The 13,444-nt window shown below is 40.4% G+C and overlaps 1 protein-coding gene across 6 annotated transcripts in view; it reads left to right on the top strand.

The window, feature by feature from the left end:
- The window catches only part of PTPRA (protein tyrosine phosphatase, receptor type A), a 97,921-nt gene that overhangs the window by 43,841 nt on the left and 40,636 nt on the right, over positions 1-13,444 (top strand). For all 6 annotated transcript variants that reach the window (XM_006758030.2, XM_006758027.2, XM_015560240.1 and 3 more), the window contains one exon: positions 12,211-12,295. In XM_006758030.2, coding sequence (XP_006758093.1) covers positions 12,211-12,295 — 85 coding nt within the window. The remainder of the gene's footprint in view (positions 1-12,210; positions 12,296-13,444) is intronic.

Below are 13,444 nucleotides of genomic sequence, written 5' to 3' on the forward strand. Positions count from 1 at the left end.
ATCCCATCTCCTCTCAACCTTCCTACCCTAATCCCAGGGTGCTAAGGCCCTCACTTTGTAGTACCTGCTGCATATAATTATTTGAACCCCACTTCTATCCCACAGCTTCATTCTCAGAGGGACAAATTCAAAATTATTACAAATATGCCACGAGGAGGACAGATTTCCTCCCTTCCTCCCTTCCTCCCTTCCTCCCTCCCTTCCTCCCTTCTTCCCTTCCTCCCTTCCTCCCTTCCCCCCTCCCCCTTCTCTCCCTCCCTTCCACTCTGTCTAAAAATCATTGGAAAAAATATCCTCAGGTGAGGATTAAAAAAAAGAAGAAAAGAAAAAAGAATCCTTATCACTTAGTGATACATACTAAAGTAATTACAGTTGCAATAATATGTCTCAGATTTTTTAAAATAACCCAGTGGAATGGATATGGAACAATGGTTCTCAACTTGGGGCAGTATTCCTGCAGAGGACAATTGGTATTGTCTAGAGGTGATGATTGGTCATCACAATTGCTTAGCTACTGGCAAATACTAGGTAGAGGCCAGAGATATTCTTAAACATCCTACAATGCCCATGACAGCCCCACACAACAGAGAATTATTAGTGTGAGGTTGAGAGGACCCTAGTATAGATGTAAAAAACTGGCATAATAGTGATAATGTTGAAGTGAAGTGATAAGTATATAGTGATTTCTTTTAGTGTTCACTTTACTCCTGTGTAAGTTTGAAAGTTTCCCATAATAAAAAGTTTAAAATATATACAGCATTTAAAAAAAGAAGCAGCAGCAGCAGCAGCAATCAGCACTCTGTGACAACTTCCTCTCCCCCCACTCTGGATAGGGCTCTGTTTTTCCAGCTGAGTCAGGATGGGACACCACAGCTTGTTACACAGCTTGTGGGTGTACCGACTCTGCTTTGGCAGGCCTTTGGTTAAATGCCATCCTGCTACCCCAAGGCTCACTTTCATCCCCAGTCCTGGTTGACTCTAGGGTATTTCCAGGCCCAGACTGGTAGAACCAGTACTCGCCTTTCAACTGTAGGTTCTTGGGCTCTGATTGATCTCTTCAGCAGTCCAATTCCATCTGTTTTGTCTTACAAAAACCCCTCAAAGGTTTTGATCTACTGAGGCCACCCTTGCTGCCTTCCCTATATGCTTTTGGTTCGTTAGTATGTTTATATTATGTCATTTCAGTGTCCTTTTGGGAAGAGAAATAAGTAAAATTGTTATTTTTTAATTTGTGCCAGCCACACCCAAGGACAGGGAATAAACTCATTTTATCCCATCAGCATAAAGCTGATGAATAGAAAGAAGTAAAATTATTGATTCAGCGAACCATCTTTAGCTAGATGTCTCTAATTACCCCCTTTTAATACCCGATATACAGCCCTCTGTAATTGGCATTTAATAAACATACTTAGTGATATATCAACCGTTAATTCTTTTATTCACTCGCTCAATATATAGTTCAGTATTTGTTTATTGCCAATTGTGGGTGAAATTTTGTGTTAGGTTTAAGGTATATCGTGAGAAACAAAGTAGGTATGTAATCTTTGCCCTTGTAGAATTTATGGTGTAAAGAAGGGACACTCATTAGTCACTGAACTCAAATAAATAAATAATTACAAAGTGTGAGAGGTAATATCAAGGGAAATAACATAGTGCTCTGTGAGAATAATAAAGAAAATCCTAGCTAACATTGACTGAGTACATAATGTGTGCCAGTTACTGTGCCAAGAATTTTACATGGATAATCTCATTTAATCTTCAGAGTAACTGATTTTAGAGATAAGAAACACTTAGGATCCTAATTTAATATTAGGAAACAAAATGTGTCTCTGGGGAGAGTAACACTTAAAATGAGAACTAGATGACTAGGAGTTGGCCTGGCAAAGAATGGAAGGAAGCTTTGTAAAAGCAGCATGAAGGAACATGTGTCAGGCCTACGGAAAGGATGAACTCAGCATGGAAGGATTCCAGTGGCTGAAGTTTAGTGAGCAAGGAAAGACTGGTGGGAGATCTAGTAAGCAGAGACTGAATGGGGGAGGTTTTATGGGCCAGGTTAAGGATATTAGATTTCCTCTAAAGCAGTGGTCCTCAGCCTTGGCTGCACATTAGAATCACCTGGGAATCTTTAAAATCCTGATTTCTGGGTCTCATCCTCCGGAAATTCTGTTTCTTTGTTATGGGGTGGGGTCACAACATTAGTAATAAAGAAACAGAATTTCCAGAGGATGCGACCCAGAAATCAGGATTTTAAGAAGATTCCCAGGTGATTCTAATGTGCAGCCAAGGTTGAGAACCATTGCTCTAAAGGCTTGGGAAACCATCCAGAATTTTACATATGAGAGGAACGTGATCTGATTTGCTTTCTTAGAGATCCCTCTGCCTGCTTTGTGTAGAATGGGTGGGCAGGGGGCAGAGGCTTGCTGTGATCCAGATGAGAGAGGATAGAGACTATAGTGAGGGCAACAGAATTTTTAAAAAGGGCAAACAAATTTGAGGCATTCATTTTAGCCTGAGAATATATTACTTGCACTGAGTTGGATATGGAAGAAAAGCATCCACATTCATTACAATGGCCCACATTTCTTACTTTAACAGAGTGGATGGCAGAGCTATCTTATTGAATGGAAAGGAAAATGTTTTAGGCAGAAAGTTTGCATTGCCTGTGAAATTTAAAGTGGAGATGCCATATAGGCCCAGAAGAGAGGTCTAAACAAGCAATGCAAACGTGGGGATTGTTAGCATATCATTTCTGCTTACCGCCAGCTATCTGATCAGATCAACTACATAAAGTATAGAGAAGAGTTCCAAGGACAGAGCTGTGAGGAAATCAGGCATTTATAAGATCTCGTGTTGGAAGAGGAACAACTAGCAAAGAAAATGTGATGGAGCAGCCAAGAGATAGAAGGAAAATCAGAAGAGTGCTTTGTTGTGGAAACCAAGAGGAAAGTTCTTCAAAGAGGAGAGAGTAGTCAGCCAGTTTGAATGCTCATTTTAAGACAAGAGGCACATACCAGGGTATGTTGAAAATTGTCATCTCCCATCTCTTAAAAACAAACTTTGCACTCCATATCTTCCTCACATGTATTCCTTTATGGCAGCGGTTCTCAACCTGTGGGTCAAGGCTCCTTTGGGGGTCGAACAACCCTTTCACAGGGGTCGCCTAAGACCATCTGAAATAATTACATATTGTTTTTGTGATTAATCACTATGCTTTAATTATGTTCAATTTGTAACAATGAAATTGGGGGTCACCACAACATGAGGAATTGTATTAAAGGGTCGTGGCATTAGGAAACTTGAGAACCACTGATCTAGGAGGTCCCTATTAGCACATAAGGCTCTGAGAAGTCCTGCACTAAAAAAAATCTATAGAACTTGAATTTCACTCCATTTAGTCTTCCTCACCAATCTTGAAAAGTTTACCAATAGCTGCCATCTTGTCAAATTCAGTTTCACTTCTCTATCTTCATCCTACTTAATCTATCACTAATATAAGATTGAACTGATTACTCTCTACTTGAAAAACTGTTTTGGCATCCATAAGACCATATTCCTCTGGATTAGCTCCCACTTTATAACTGTTGTTTATGAGTCATTTAGCTAGCTGAACTTTTAAAAGAATGTAAATCCAATTATTTCTCCAATCACATAGTGTTTCTAATCACATTCAGAATTAAATCCACATTCACTACAATGGCCTACAAAGTCCTAAGTTTTCTGGCTCTTGCCTCCCTCTTCAGCAACATTTTACTAAAACTGGATTTTGTGTTGTTTTTGAACCTGTCAAGCTCCTAAAAGCTATTGTACTTGCTGTTCCCTGTGCTAGAAATATTTGCCCAATATTTGCATAGTTCACTTCTTCACATTACGTAGACCTCATAACCACTTCAGGCCTTCCCAAACTACTCTAAAATAGCCGAATCTGCCCCTTCTTACCCATCACTCCCTAATTCCCTACCATTCTTTTATTTCTTTAAATTACTGATGTTTTATTTATTTATTGTTTTAATTACAGTTTACATTCAATATTATTTTCAGGTATAGAGCACAGTAGTTAATCTTATACTTCACAAAATGCTTCCGCCTCCCCAATATTTCCAGTATCCACCAGGCATTATACATAGTTATCATATTATTGTTAACTGTATTCCCTGGGACTATTTTCTAACTACCAATTTGTACTTCTTAATCCTTTCCTTCACCTTTATCACCCAGTCTTGCAAACCACACACACAACCATCAGTCTGTTCTCTGTATCTATGAGTGTTTCGATTTTGTTCAAATGTAAGTGAAATCATTTCTCTTTCTCTGACTGACTTATTTCACTTAGCATAATATCCTCTAGGTCCATCCATGCTATCACAAATGGTAAGATTTCATTATTTTTTATGGCCGAGTAAAATTCCACTGTATACATACATATACCACAACTTTTTTATCCACTCATCTATTGAGCATTTGGGTTGCTTCCATATCTTGGCTATGTAAGTAACACAGCAATGAACATAGGAGTGCATATATTCTTTTGAATTAGTGTTTTGGATTTCTTTGGATAAATACCCAAAAGTGGAATTGCTGGGCCATAAGGCAGTTTCATTTTTAATATTTTTGAGGACCCTCCATACTGGTTTCCATAGTGGCTACATTCCCACCAACAGTGCATGAGGGTTCCCTTTTCTCCACATTTTTGCCAACACTTATTGTTTGTTGATGTATTGATGATAGCCATTCTGACAGGTGTGAGTTGATATCTCATTGAGGTTTGAATTTTTATTTCTCTGGTGATTAGTGACATTGAGCATCTTTTTATATGTCTATTAGACATGTGTATGTCTTTTTTTTTTTTAATTGATTTCAGAGAGGAAGGGAGAGGGAGAGAGATCAATGATGTGAGAGAATCATTGATTGGTTGCCTCCTGCACGACCCCCATTGGGGATCGAACCCACAACCCAGGCATGTACCCTTGACCGGAATCAAACCTGGGACCCTTCATTCTACATGCCGATGCTCTATCCACTGAGCTATTGTAAATGGGCAAGGCGACATCTGTATGTCCTTTTTGGAAAAGTGTCTATTCAGATTCTCAGCCCATTTTTGAATTGGATTGTTTCGTGTGGGGTTTTTTTTGGTGTTCAGTTGTATGAGTTCTTTATAAATTTTGGATATTAACTCTTTAATAGATTATCATTGGCAAATATCTTCTCTCATTTAGTAGATGGTTTATTGATGGTTTTACTGATGGTTTCCTTTGCTCTGAAAACCTTTTTAGCTTGATGTAGTCCCATTTGTTTGTTTTTGTTTTGTTTTGTTTCCCTGTGTGAGGAGATATATGAGAAAAAATCATTGCTAAGAAAAATGTTAGAGATGTTACTACCTTTGTTTTCTTCTATGAATTTTTTGGTTTTGAGTCTTACGTTTAGTTTTTAATCTGTTATATAATGCAAGAAAGTGGTCTCATTTCATTTTTTGCATGTTATCTGTCCACTGTTTCAAATACTATTTATTGAATACACTGTCTTTACCATATTGCATGTTCTTGCCTCTTTTGTCAAATAGTACTTGACCATATAGGTGTGAGTTTATTTCTGGGCTCTTTATTCTGTTCCATTGATTTATGTGTCTGTTTGGTTTTGCTAGTACTATGCTGTTTTGACTACTATAGACTTGTAGTATACTAGTAGTTTGATATCAGATAGCATGATTGTTTATTTGATATTTTTTTTTCTTGAGGTAGACCTGTAATTCTGTGAATTTACCTTTTAGGACTGCTTTCGCTGTAATATTATTTATTACTCTTGTAATATTATTTATTAATTATTGTGTTTTCATTTTCATTTGTCTCAGGTATTTCTTGAAATTTTTCCTTTGATCTCATTGTTAACCTATTCATTTTTAGTAAAATATTATTTAGCCTTCATGTGTTTGTGTTTTTCAGTTTTTTTTTTCTTGTAATGGATTTCTAATTTTATACCATTATGGTGCTTGATATGATTTTATTCTTCTTAAATTTATTGAGACTTTTTTTGCATCCTAATATGTGATCTATCCCGGAAAACGTTTCATGTGCATCTGAAAAGAATGTATATTCTGTTGCTTTGGGGTGAAATGTTCTGAAAATATAAATTAAATCCAGTTGGTTTAGAGCAGTGGTTCTCAACCTTGGCTGCACATAGAATCACCTGGGAATCTTTTTAAAATCCTGATTTCTGGGCCTCATCCTCCAGAAATTCTGTTTCTTTGTTATGGGGTGGGGCCACAACATTAGTAACAAAGAAACAGAATTTCCAGAGGATGCGGCCCAAAAATCAGGATTTTAAAGATTCCCAGGTGATTCTAATGTGCAGCCAAAGTTGAGAACCACTGGTTTAGAACAAAATACCGACTTCTGCGCATGGGCCATGAAGTTTCAATCGCACTGTATGTGCACGCCCGCACGTGGTATTTTGTGGAAGAGCCACACTCAAGGGGCCAAAGAGCCGCATGTGGCTCACAAGCCGCAGTTTGCCGACCACTGGTTTAGAGTATCATGTAAGGCCACTGTTTCCTTATTGATTTTCTGTCTGGAAGAACAGTCCATTTATGACCATAGAATGTTAAAATCCCCTACTATGACTGTTTTACTGTGGATCTCTCCCTTTATATCCCTCAATATTTGCTTTATTTATTTAATCCTCACCCGAGTATGTGTTTCTTATTGATTTTAAAAAGAGAGGGTGGGGTGGGGTGAGGAGAGAGAGGGAGAGGGAAACATCTATATGAGAGAGAATTGATGGTCAGTTGCCTTCCAGACGCATCCTAACCAAGGATCAAACCTGTAACCCAGACATGTGCCCTGACAGGGAATCAAACCTGCAGCCTTTTGGTGTATGGGATGATGTTCCAACTGACCAAGCTACCTGGCCAAGGCCAGTATTTGCTTTTTATATTTATGTGCTCCTATGTTGTTGGGTACATAAATGTTTACAAGGGTTTTATGCTCTTGTTGGATTGATCCCTTTATCATTAGGTAATGTCTTTCTTTGTCTCTTATTACTGCCTTTGTTTTAAAGTCTGTTTTGTCTGATGTAAGTATTGCTACCCTAGCCTTTTCTTTTGTTTTGATTTACATGGAATATCCTTTTCTAACCCTTTACTTTTAGTGTGTGTATATCTTTCATTCTGAGATGGGTCTGTTGTAGATAGCATATACAAGGTAGGGCAAAAGTTAGGTGTACAGTTGTGAATACGTGAAACACAGTTTACTCTGGTAATATTATTTATTACTGTGTTATTTTTCATATAAACAACTATAAACTTTTGCCCCACCCTGTATATGGCTGTTATTTTCTTATGCATTCAGCTATGCTATGTCTAATTGGAGCATTTAATTCTCTTTTTTTCTTCTTTTCTTTCCTTAAAGAAGTCCCTTTAACATTTTTTGTGTAATATTGGTTTGGTGGTAATGAAAACTCATTTAGTTTTTTCTTGTCTGTGAAGCTCTTTATTTCTCCTTGAATTTTAAATGATAGCCTTGCTGGGTAGAGTAGTCTTGGTTATAGGTCCTTGCTTTTTATCACTTTGAATATTTCATCCAGTCCTTCTGGCCTGAAATGTTTCTGTTTAGAAATCAGCTGGTGGTCTTAAGGGAGAGATCCCTTGTAGGTAACTGTCTTTCTTTTGATGCTCTTTGTCTTTAACCTTTGCCATTTTAATTATGATGTGTCAGGGTGTGGACCTTTTTGGGTTCATTTTGTTTGGGACTCTCTCTGCTTCCTGGACTTTTGCGTCTTTTTCCTTTACCAGTTTTGGGAAGTTTTCAGTCATTATTTCTTTAAATAGATTCTCAGTCTCTTGCTCTCTTTCAATTCCTTCTGGAACCCAATGATGCAGATATTATTACTTGATGTTGTTCCAGAAGTTCCTTAAACTAGTCTCATTTTAAAAAAAAATTCTTTTTCTCTTTTTGCTGCTCTGATTGCATGTGTTCTGCTACCTTGTCTTCCAAATCACTGATTCATTTGTCTGCTTTACCTAAGGTTATTGATTGCATTTAGTATATTCTTCATTTCAGACTGCATTTTTTCATTCACGGCTGGATCTTTTTTATGATTTCTGTGTCCTTTTGTATGTTTACTATCTATTTGCTTAAGTTCTAATTTCATCCATTCTTTTCCTAAGTGTTTTGAGCATTTTTATAACTATTGTTTTGAATTCTGTATCTTGTAGATTGCTTGCCTCCATTTCATTTAGTTCTTTTACTGGGGATTACTCCTTTTCTTTGAGGCTTTTTTTCCCTCCCCATTTTGGCTGCCTCTCTGTACTTGTTTCTGTGTATTAGGTAGATCTGCTGTGTTTCCCAGTCTTGGTATTGTGGTCTTATGTAGTAGGTGTCTTGTGGAGCTCAGTGGTGTAGTCTCCTTGATCGCCTGTGCTCCAGGAATGTTTCTTGTGTGGGTCATGTGAGCCCTCCTTTTGTAGTTGAGTCTTACAGTTGGCCTGTCCGTGAGTGGGATGGAGTCTCAGGTTGGCTATGAGAATCAACACCAACCACAATATACGATCATCTGTGTGGGGCCTGACCCCACAACACGGAATTCATGCCTGCAGGGTCTGGTGCCTACCAAGAGCTCCCTTTGGGTATGCCACTTGTGGAGCTAATTAGATCATGATCTGATGTGGTCTGAAGCCTGCACCAGGTGTGTTGGTTCTGGGGCCTCTTTGAGAAGGACATGGGTGCAGATCAGTATCAGGGGCTGCCCGTGCCTTACCCTCGGCTACATGTTTGGAGCTACAAACTAATCCATGGTTTGGGTTTGTGGTTGCCTCTGCTGGGCATGGGTGTGCATGAGAAAGGGCAAATTGCATACCAAGGCTGGCTTCCATGGGCACCAAGTTTAGGGACAGGTCAGCAAAAGGCCCAAGATACCCTGAGATCTGCTGCCAGCTACCTGTTAGGCTAAGTCATTGAAGGACTCTGGTGGTAAGTGGGTTGCATGATAGCTTCTCAGTTAGTCAGTAGGTAGGTGCTATTGGTGTTCTCCAGGTTGATACAAATTAAGACTTGGCACCAGAACGGAGTCTGATGATACTCAGCAAAAGTATCAGGGTACAACAAGGCCAGCTGCCACCTACTAGGGGCCTGGGGATCTTTGTGGTGGGTGGGATCTCAGGAAGCTGTCCTGGTTAGGCCAGCAGAGTTCATCAGGCTAAAACAGACCAAGATTTGGCTATGCGGAGGAAGGGGAGCTTGGCACGGCAGGCCACAGGGAGTTGGGAGAGTGGGGCTAGTGCATTTTCTTAGTCTGATGCTATACGGAGGGGATTACTTGACCTAGGAAAGATGGTTTCTCTTGGCAGTGCAGGTGAGGGAATCAGCACAGGACCCTTGGCAGCTGATCCTTTAACCTTCTCCCCAAAGCCACACAACCCTCTGAGCTGCCTTTCTTCCACTGGAGCCCAGGGTGAGTGCCCACAAATGAGATTTTGTGCTTTGGCCCTTCAAGAAGGCGCCTGGGTTTCTAGCACACTCCGTGGTGGATAGATCTTCACTGATTTTTCACAGCCAGATATTATATGGGCATCTCTTTCGTGCTCTGGTGCTCCCGGCTGGGGAGCCCCACATGGGGTTAAGACTCCTTGCGCGTCAGAGGGAACCTTTGCACCTGAGATACCTCTCAAGATTCTCAGCCACCGCACATGCCACCCCTCAAGATTCACAGCCCTTTTCGCATCTCCACCCTTCCTGCCAGGCTGCTTCTGTAAATCCTTGGTTGTAAGACTTCTGTTTAGCTAGTTCAGTTGGTTATCAGGTTTATTGTTTTATAATTTAGTTGTAATTTCAGTTTGATCTTGAGAGGAAATGAGTGTGCTTTCCCCTTACTCTGCTGCCATTTGAATTAATCATACTGTTTTCTTCATAGCACTTGTCCCTTTCTGAAATTATGTGTTTACTTGTTAATGAACAGTATCCCCTCACTTTTCTTTTCCCATGGGCTAGAACAGTGCCTAGCATAGAATTGCTGGTCTATAAATATTTTTTTAATATATTTTATTGATTTTTTACAGAGAGGAAGGGAGATAGAGAGTTAGAAACAGCGATGAGAGAGAAACATCGATCAGCTGCCTCCTGCACACTCCCCACTGGGGATGTGGCCGCAACCAAGGTACATGCCCTTGACCGGAATGAACCCAGGACCCCTCAGTCCGCAGGCCGACGCTCTATCCACTGAGCCAAACCGGTTTCGGCAAGCCTCCTAGCTTTAAATCCAGCCACATGCTGATGCCTCCCAGCTGGCCGTCTCCAGCCTGGCCTTCGCCCCTGAACGTTACCTCAGAGCCAAGCTCCGCTAGGGATCTAACACCATCTCCAACTTAATGTGTCTCAAAGTGAGCCCCTGACTAGTCCTCCAACAACCCCATTTTTACTGAGCCAAACCGGTTTCAGCTATAAATATTTTTTTAATGAATGCTACTAAGAGGTTGAATCAGGTGTGAATGGGAATGTTTCCATTGGATTTGGTAATATGCCATTTGTGTGTTCTTGGTGAGTTTTTTAATTTTTATTTATTTATTTTTAAATATATTTTTATTGGTTTCAGAGAGGAAGGGAGAGTGAGAGAGAGATAGAAACATCAATGATGAGAATCATTGCTTGGCTGCCTCTTCCACTACCCCACAGGGGATCGAGCCCGCAACCCAGGCATGTGCCCTGACTAGGAATTGAATCATAGATCTGGTTCATCGGTCCATGCTCAACCACTGAGCCACACCAGCTGGGCTTGATGAGCAATTTAAATGGAGCACTGAGGTAGGAGTCAAGAACAAAATAGGCTAAGGAGTTATCCAGAGGTAAAGAATTAGAGAAAATGACTGTCTTTATAAGACAACTGTTGTGAGAAGTTAACTGTGAAGCATGGGGCTGTTGGTGAGTAGAGGGGGGTAAATGAGGTCAAGAAGACAAGTCTTTGAGGTAACAGTAATAGATGTGTGACAGGATTGACTTTGACATGGGAGGGACTTGTCCTCCCTTTTAGTAGGATGGAAAATGATGAAGATAGTTACAAACTCAAGATGTTGTGTAGTTAGTGGTAGGGGCATGAGAGTGGAGGAGAATGAGCCAGCACCTGGTTAGCTGCCATAAGAAAGAAAGCTAAGTATTGGATGGAAAGGAAGCCAGGCCCTATGGAATGGAAATCCAAGAACCTGCCTTCCAATATATCTCCGAGCCATATCTTGCTGTAGTTGGGATTCTGGCTGTGGAAAGAAGTAGAAAAGAGTACCGGCATTTTGGATACATAGTGCTTAAGGATCTAATGTCTGCTTGCTTTAATCAGGAACAGTATTCTCTATGCCAGGAAACAATCTGAGTTTATGACAGGAAAATTCTTTTATCTCCTGTCTTCCTCTAGGGCAGTGATGGCGAACCTCTAACACGCGAACTCATTTTTTTGGTTGATTTTTCTTTGTTAAATGGCATTTAAATATATAAAATAAATATCAAAAATATAAGTCTTTGTTTTACTATGGTTGCAAATATCAAAAAATTTCTGTATGTGACACGGCACCAAAGTTAAGTTAGGGTTTTTCAAAATGCTGACACGCCGAGCTCAAAAGGTTCGCCATCACTGCTCTAGGTGGAGCCCATTAAGGCTGGGAAGAGAGCATGTTGTTGACCGTCATACCTAGATTGCCATCAGGATTGGATGTGTTCATGCTTTCACATATTTATTTGTTTATGTACTAAGCACTGTTTTAGGCTCTATAGCAATGAACAAAACAGTCTATGCCTTCAAAGAGCTTTTATTCAAATGCAGGGAGACAGCTCTGGCCAGTTTTGTTCAGTGGAAAGAGCATTGGCCTGTAGACTGAAGGGTCCCGGGTTTGATTTTGGTCAAGGGCATATGTCCGGATTGTGGGCTTGGTACCCAGCAGGGGGCAGCCGATCAATGATTCTCTCTCATCGTTGATATTTCTATCTCTCTTTTTCTCTCCCTTCCCCTTTGAAATCAATAAAAATATATTTTTTAAATGCAGGGAGACAGAAAATAAATGTATGATAAGCAGAGATAGGGTAGCAGTAGGAAGTGTTGTCTCTCTCACTCATTTTGTTCATGCCCTGTCTCTACAGAAGCATTGAATGAGCCCTTCTTCCTGGGTATTTCCCGGAGCACCCAACTTGAGCCCTCCATTGCACACAATGATAATGACATGTTTTCTTTTCTCAATTTCAGATGAAACACCAATTATTGCAGTGATGGTGGCCCTGTCCTCTCTGCTAGTGATCGTCTTTATTATCATAGTTCTGTACATGTTAAGGTGAGCATGTGAACTAATGCTTCTCCATTCTCGTGGACTCTATTTCAGTAACCCCAGGGCCTCAAGCCTACATAGTTCAGAAGACAGTAGGATAAGAATAATTAAGAGGATAGAGGGAAATGACTCAGGATAGTGCTCATAAGATTAAATTTCTACTTAGAAATTATTTAAAAGCCACATAGTCTTCCTCAAGACCCAGCCCCGTCTCTTGGCCTCCACCTATCCAAGTCCAGCCTCCCAACTCTACTGCAATCTAAAGTCCAGGATGGTGGTTTGGAGGTTGAGGGAAGAAGCCACAGTCTCTATTATTATTGATAAGTGTTTAAGATCTTCATATCTAGCTCTGTTGAAGCAACCCCTAAAAATTCCCTGGTCTCTATATAATAAAGCGTATAAAATATTTATACCTGGGGCTTTGTCCCCAAACCCCTCTAGGACTCCTAACCCTGGCATACTGCACTAAACCATGTGAGTTATAGGGTTCCCCTTTCTGACTTTCTTTCAAGATCCTCCAGATAATACTACTCAAACAGGGAACAAAAGCAAGAAAGGGGAACCCAAGGGAGAGAAGAGGGAAGTGTATTTGTTATCTTCCTACCGCCCTGACTAATTAGGCTTAACTTCACCCTTATCTTTGGCTTAAGCTGCTCTGTGTGCTCTTTCTGTTCTACAGATATAAAGAGAGGGGAACCTTGGACACCCCTATAATTTGTCATGTGTATCCACCATCCTGCAGGAGACTTAAGACCAGATCTGTGCTCACCCATTCTGAAACTCTGGTCTTTTCCCTGGTTGCACTGGGGAAATAACAGAATTTTTGTTTGATATGGATATTCTTATCTACTCCTTCCCCCTTACTATACTCTACCCACTCATCCTTTTTTCACCTGGTATGACTGTAATCTTCAGGGAGTTCTGGAACTAGAACTACACAGAGTCACACAAGCTAGAATATACTCTTGGTGATACCTGGGTTGGATTCTAGTGCTGCGGTCGCCAACCGGTGGTCTGCGGACCACATGTGGTTCATGAGGTCCAAAAGGTTGGCGACCGCTGTTCTAGTGTGCTGAGGGTGAGCAGGAGCACCATGTGCAGGACCTGTCTCTTAAAAGAGCCTGGTTAGCCCTAGCTGGTTTGGCTCAGTAGATA

Source organism: Myotis davidii, unplaced genomic scaffold (assembly GCF_000327345.1).
Source record: "Myotis davidii unplaced genomic scaffold, ASM32734v1 scaffold32, whole genome shotgun sequence".
In the NCBI taxonomy this organism is placed as follows: Eukaryota; Metazoa; Chordata; class Mammalia; order Chiroptera; family Vespertilionidae; genus Myotis; species Myotis davidii.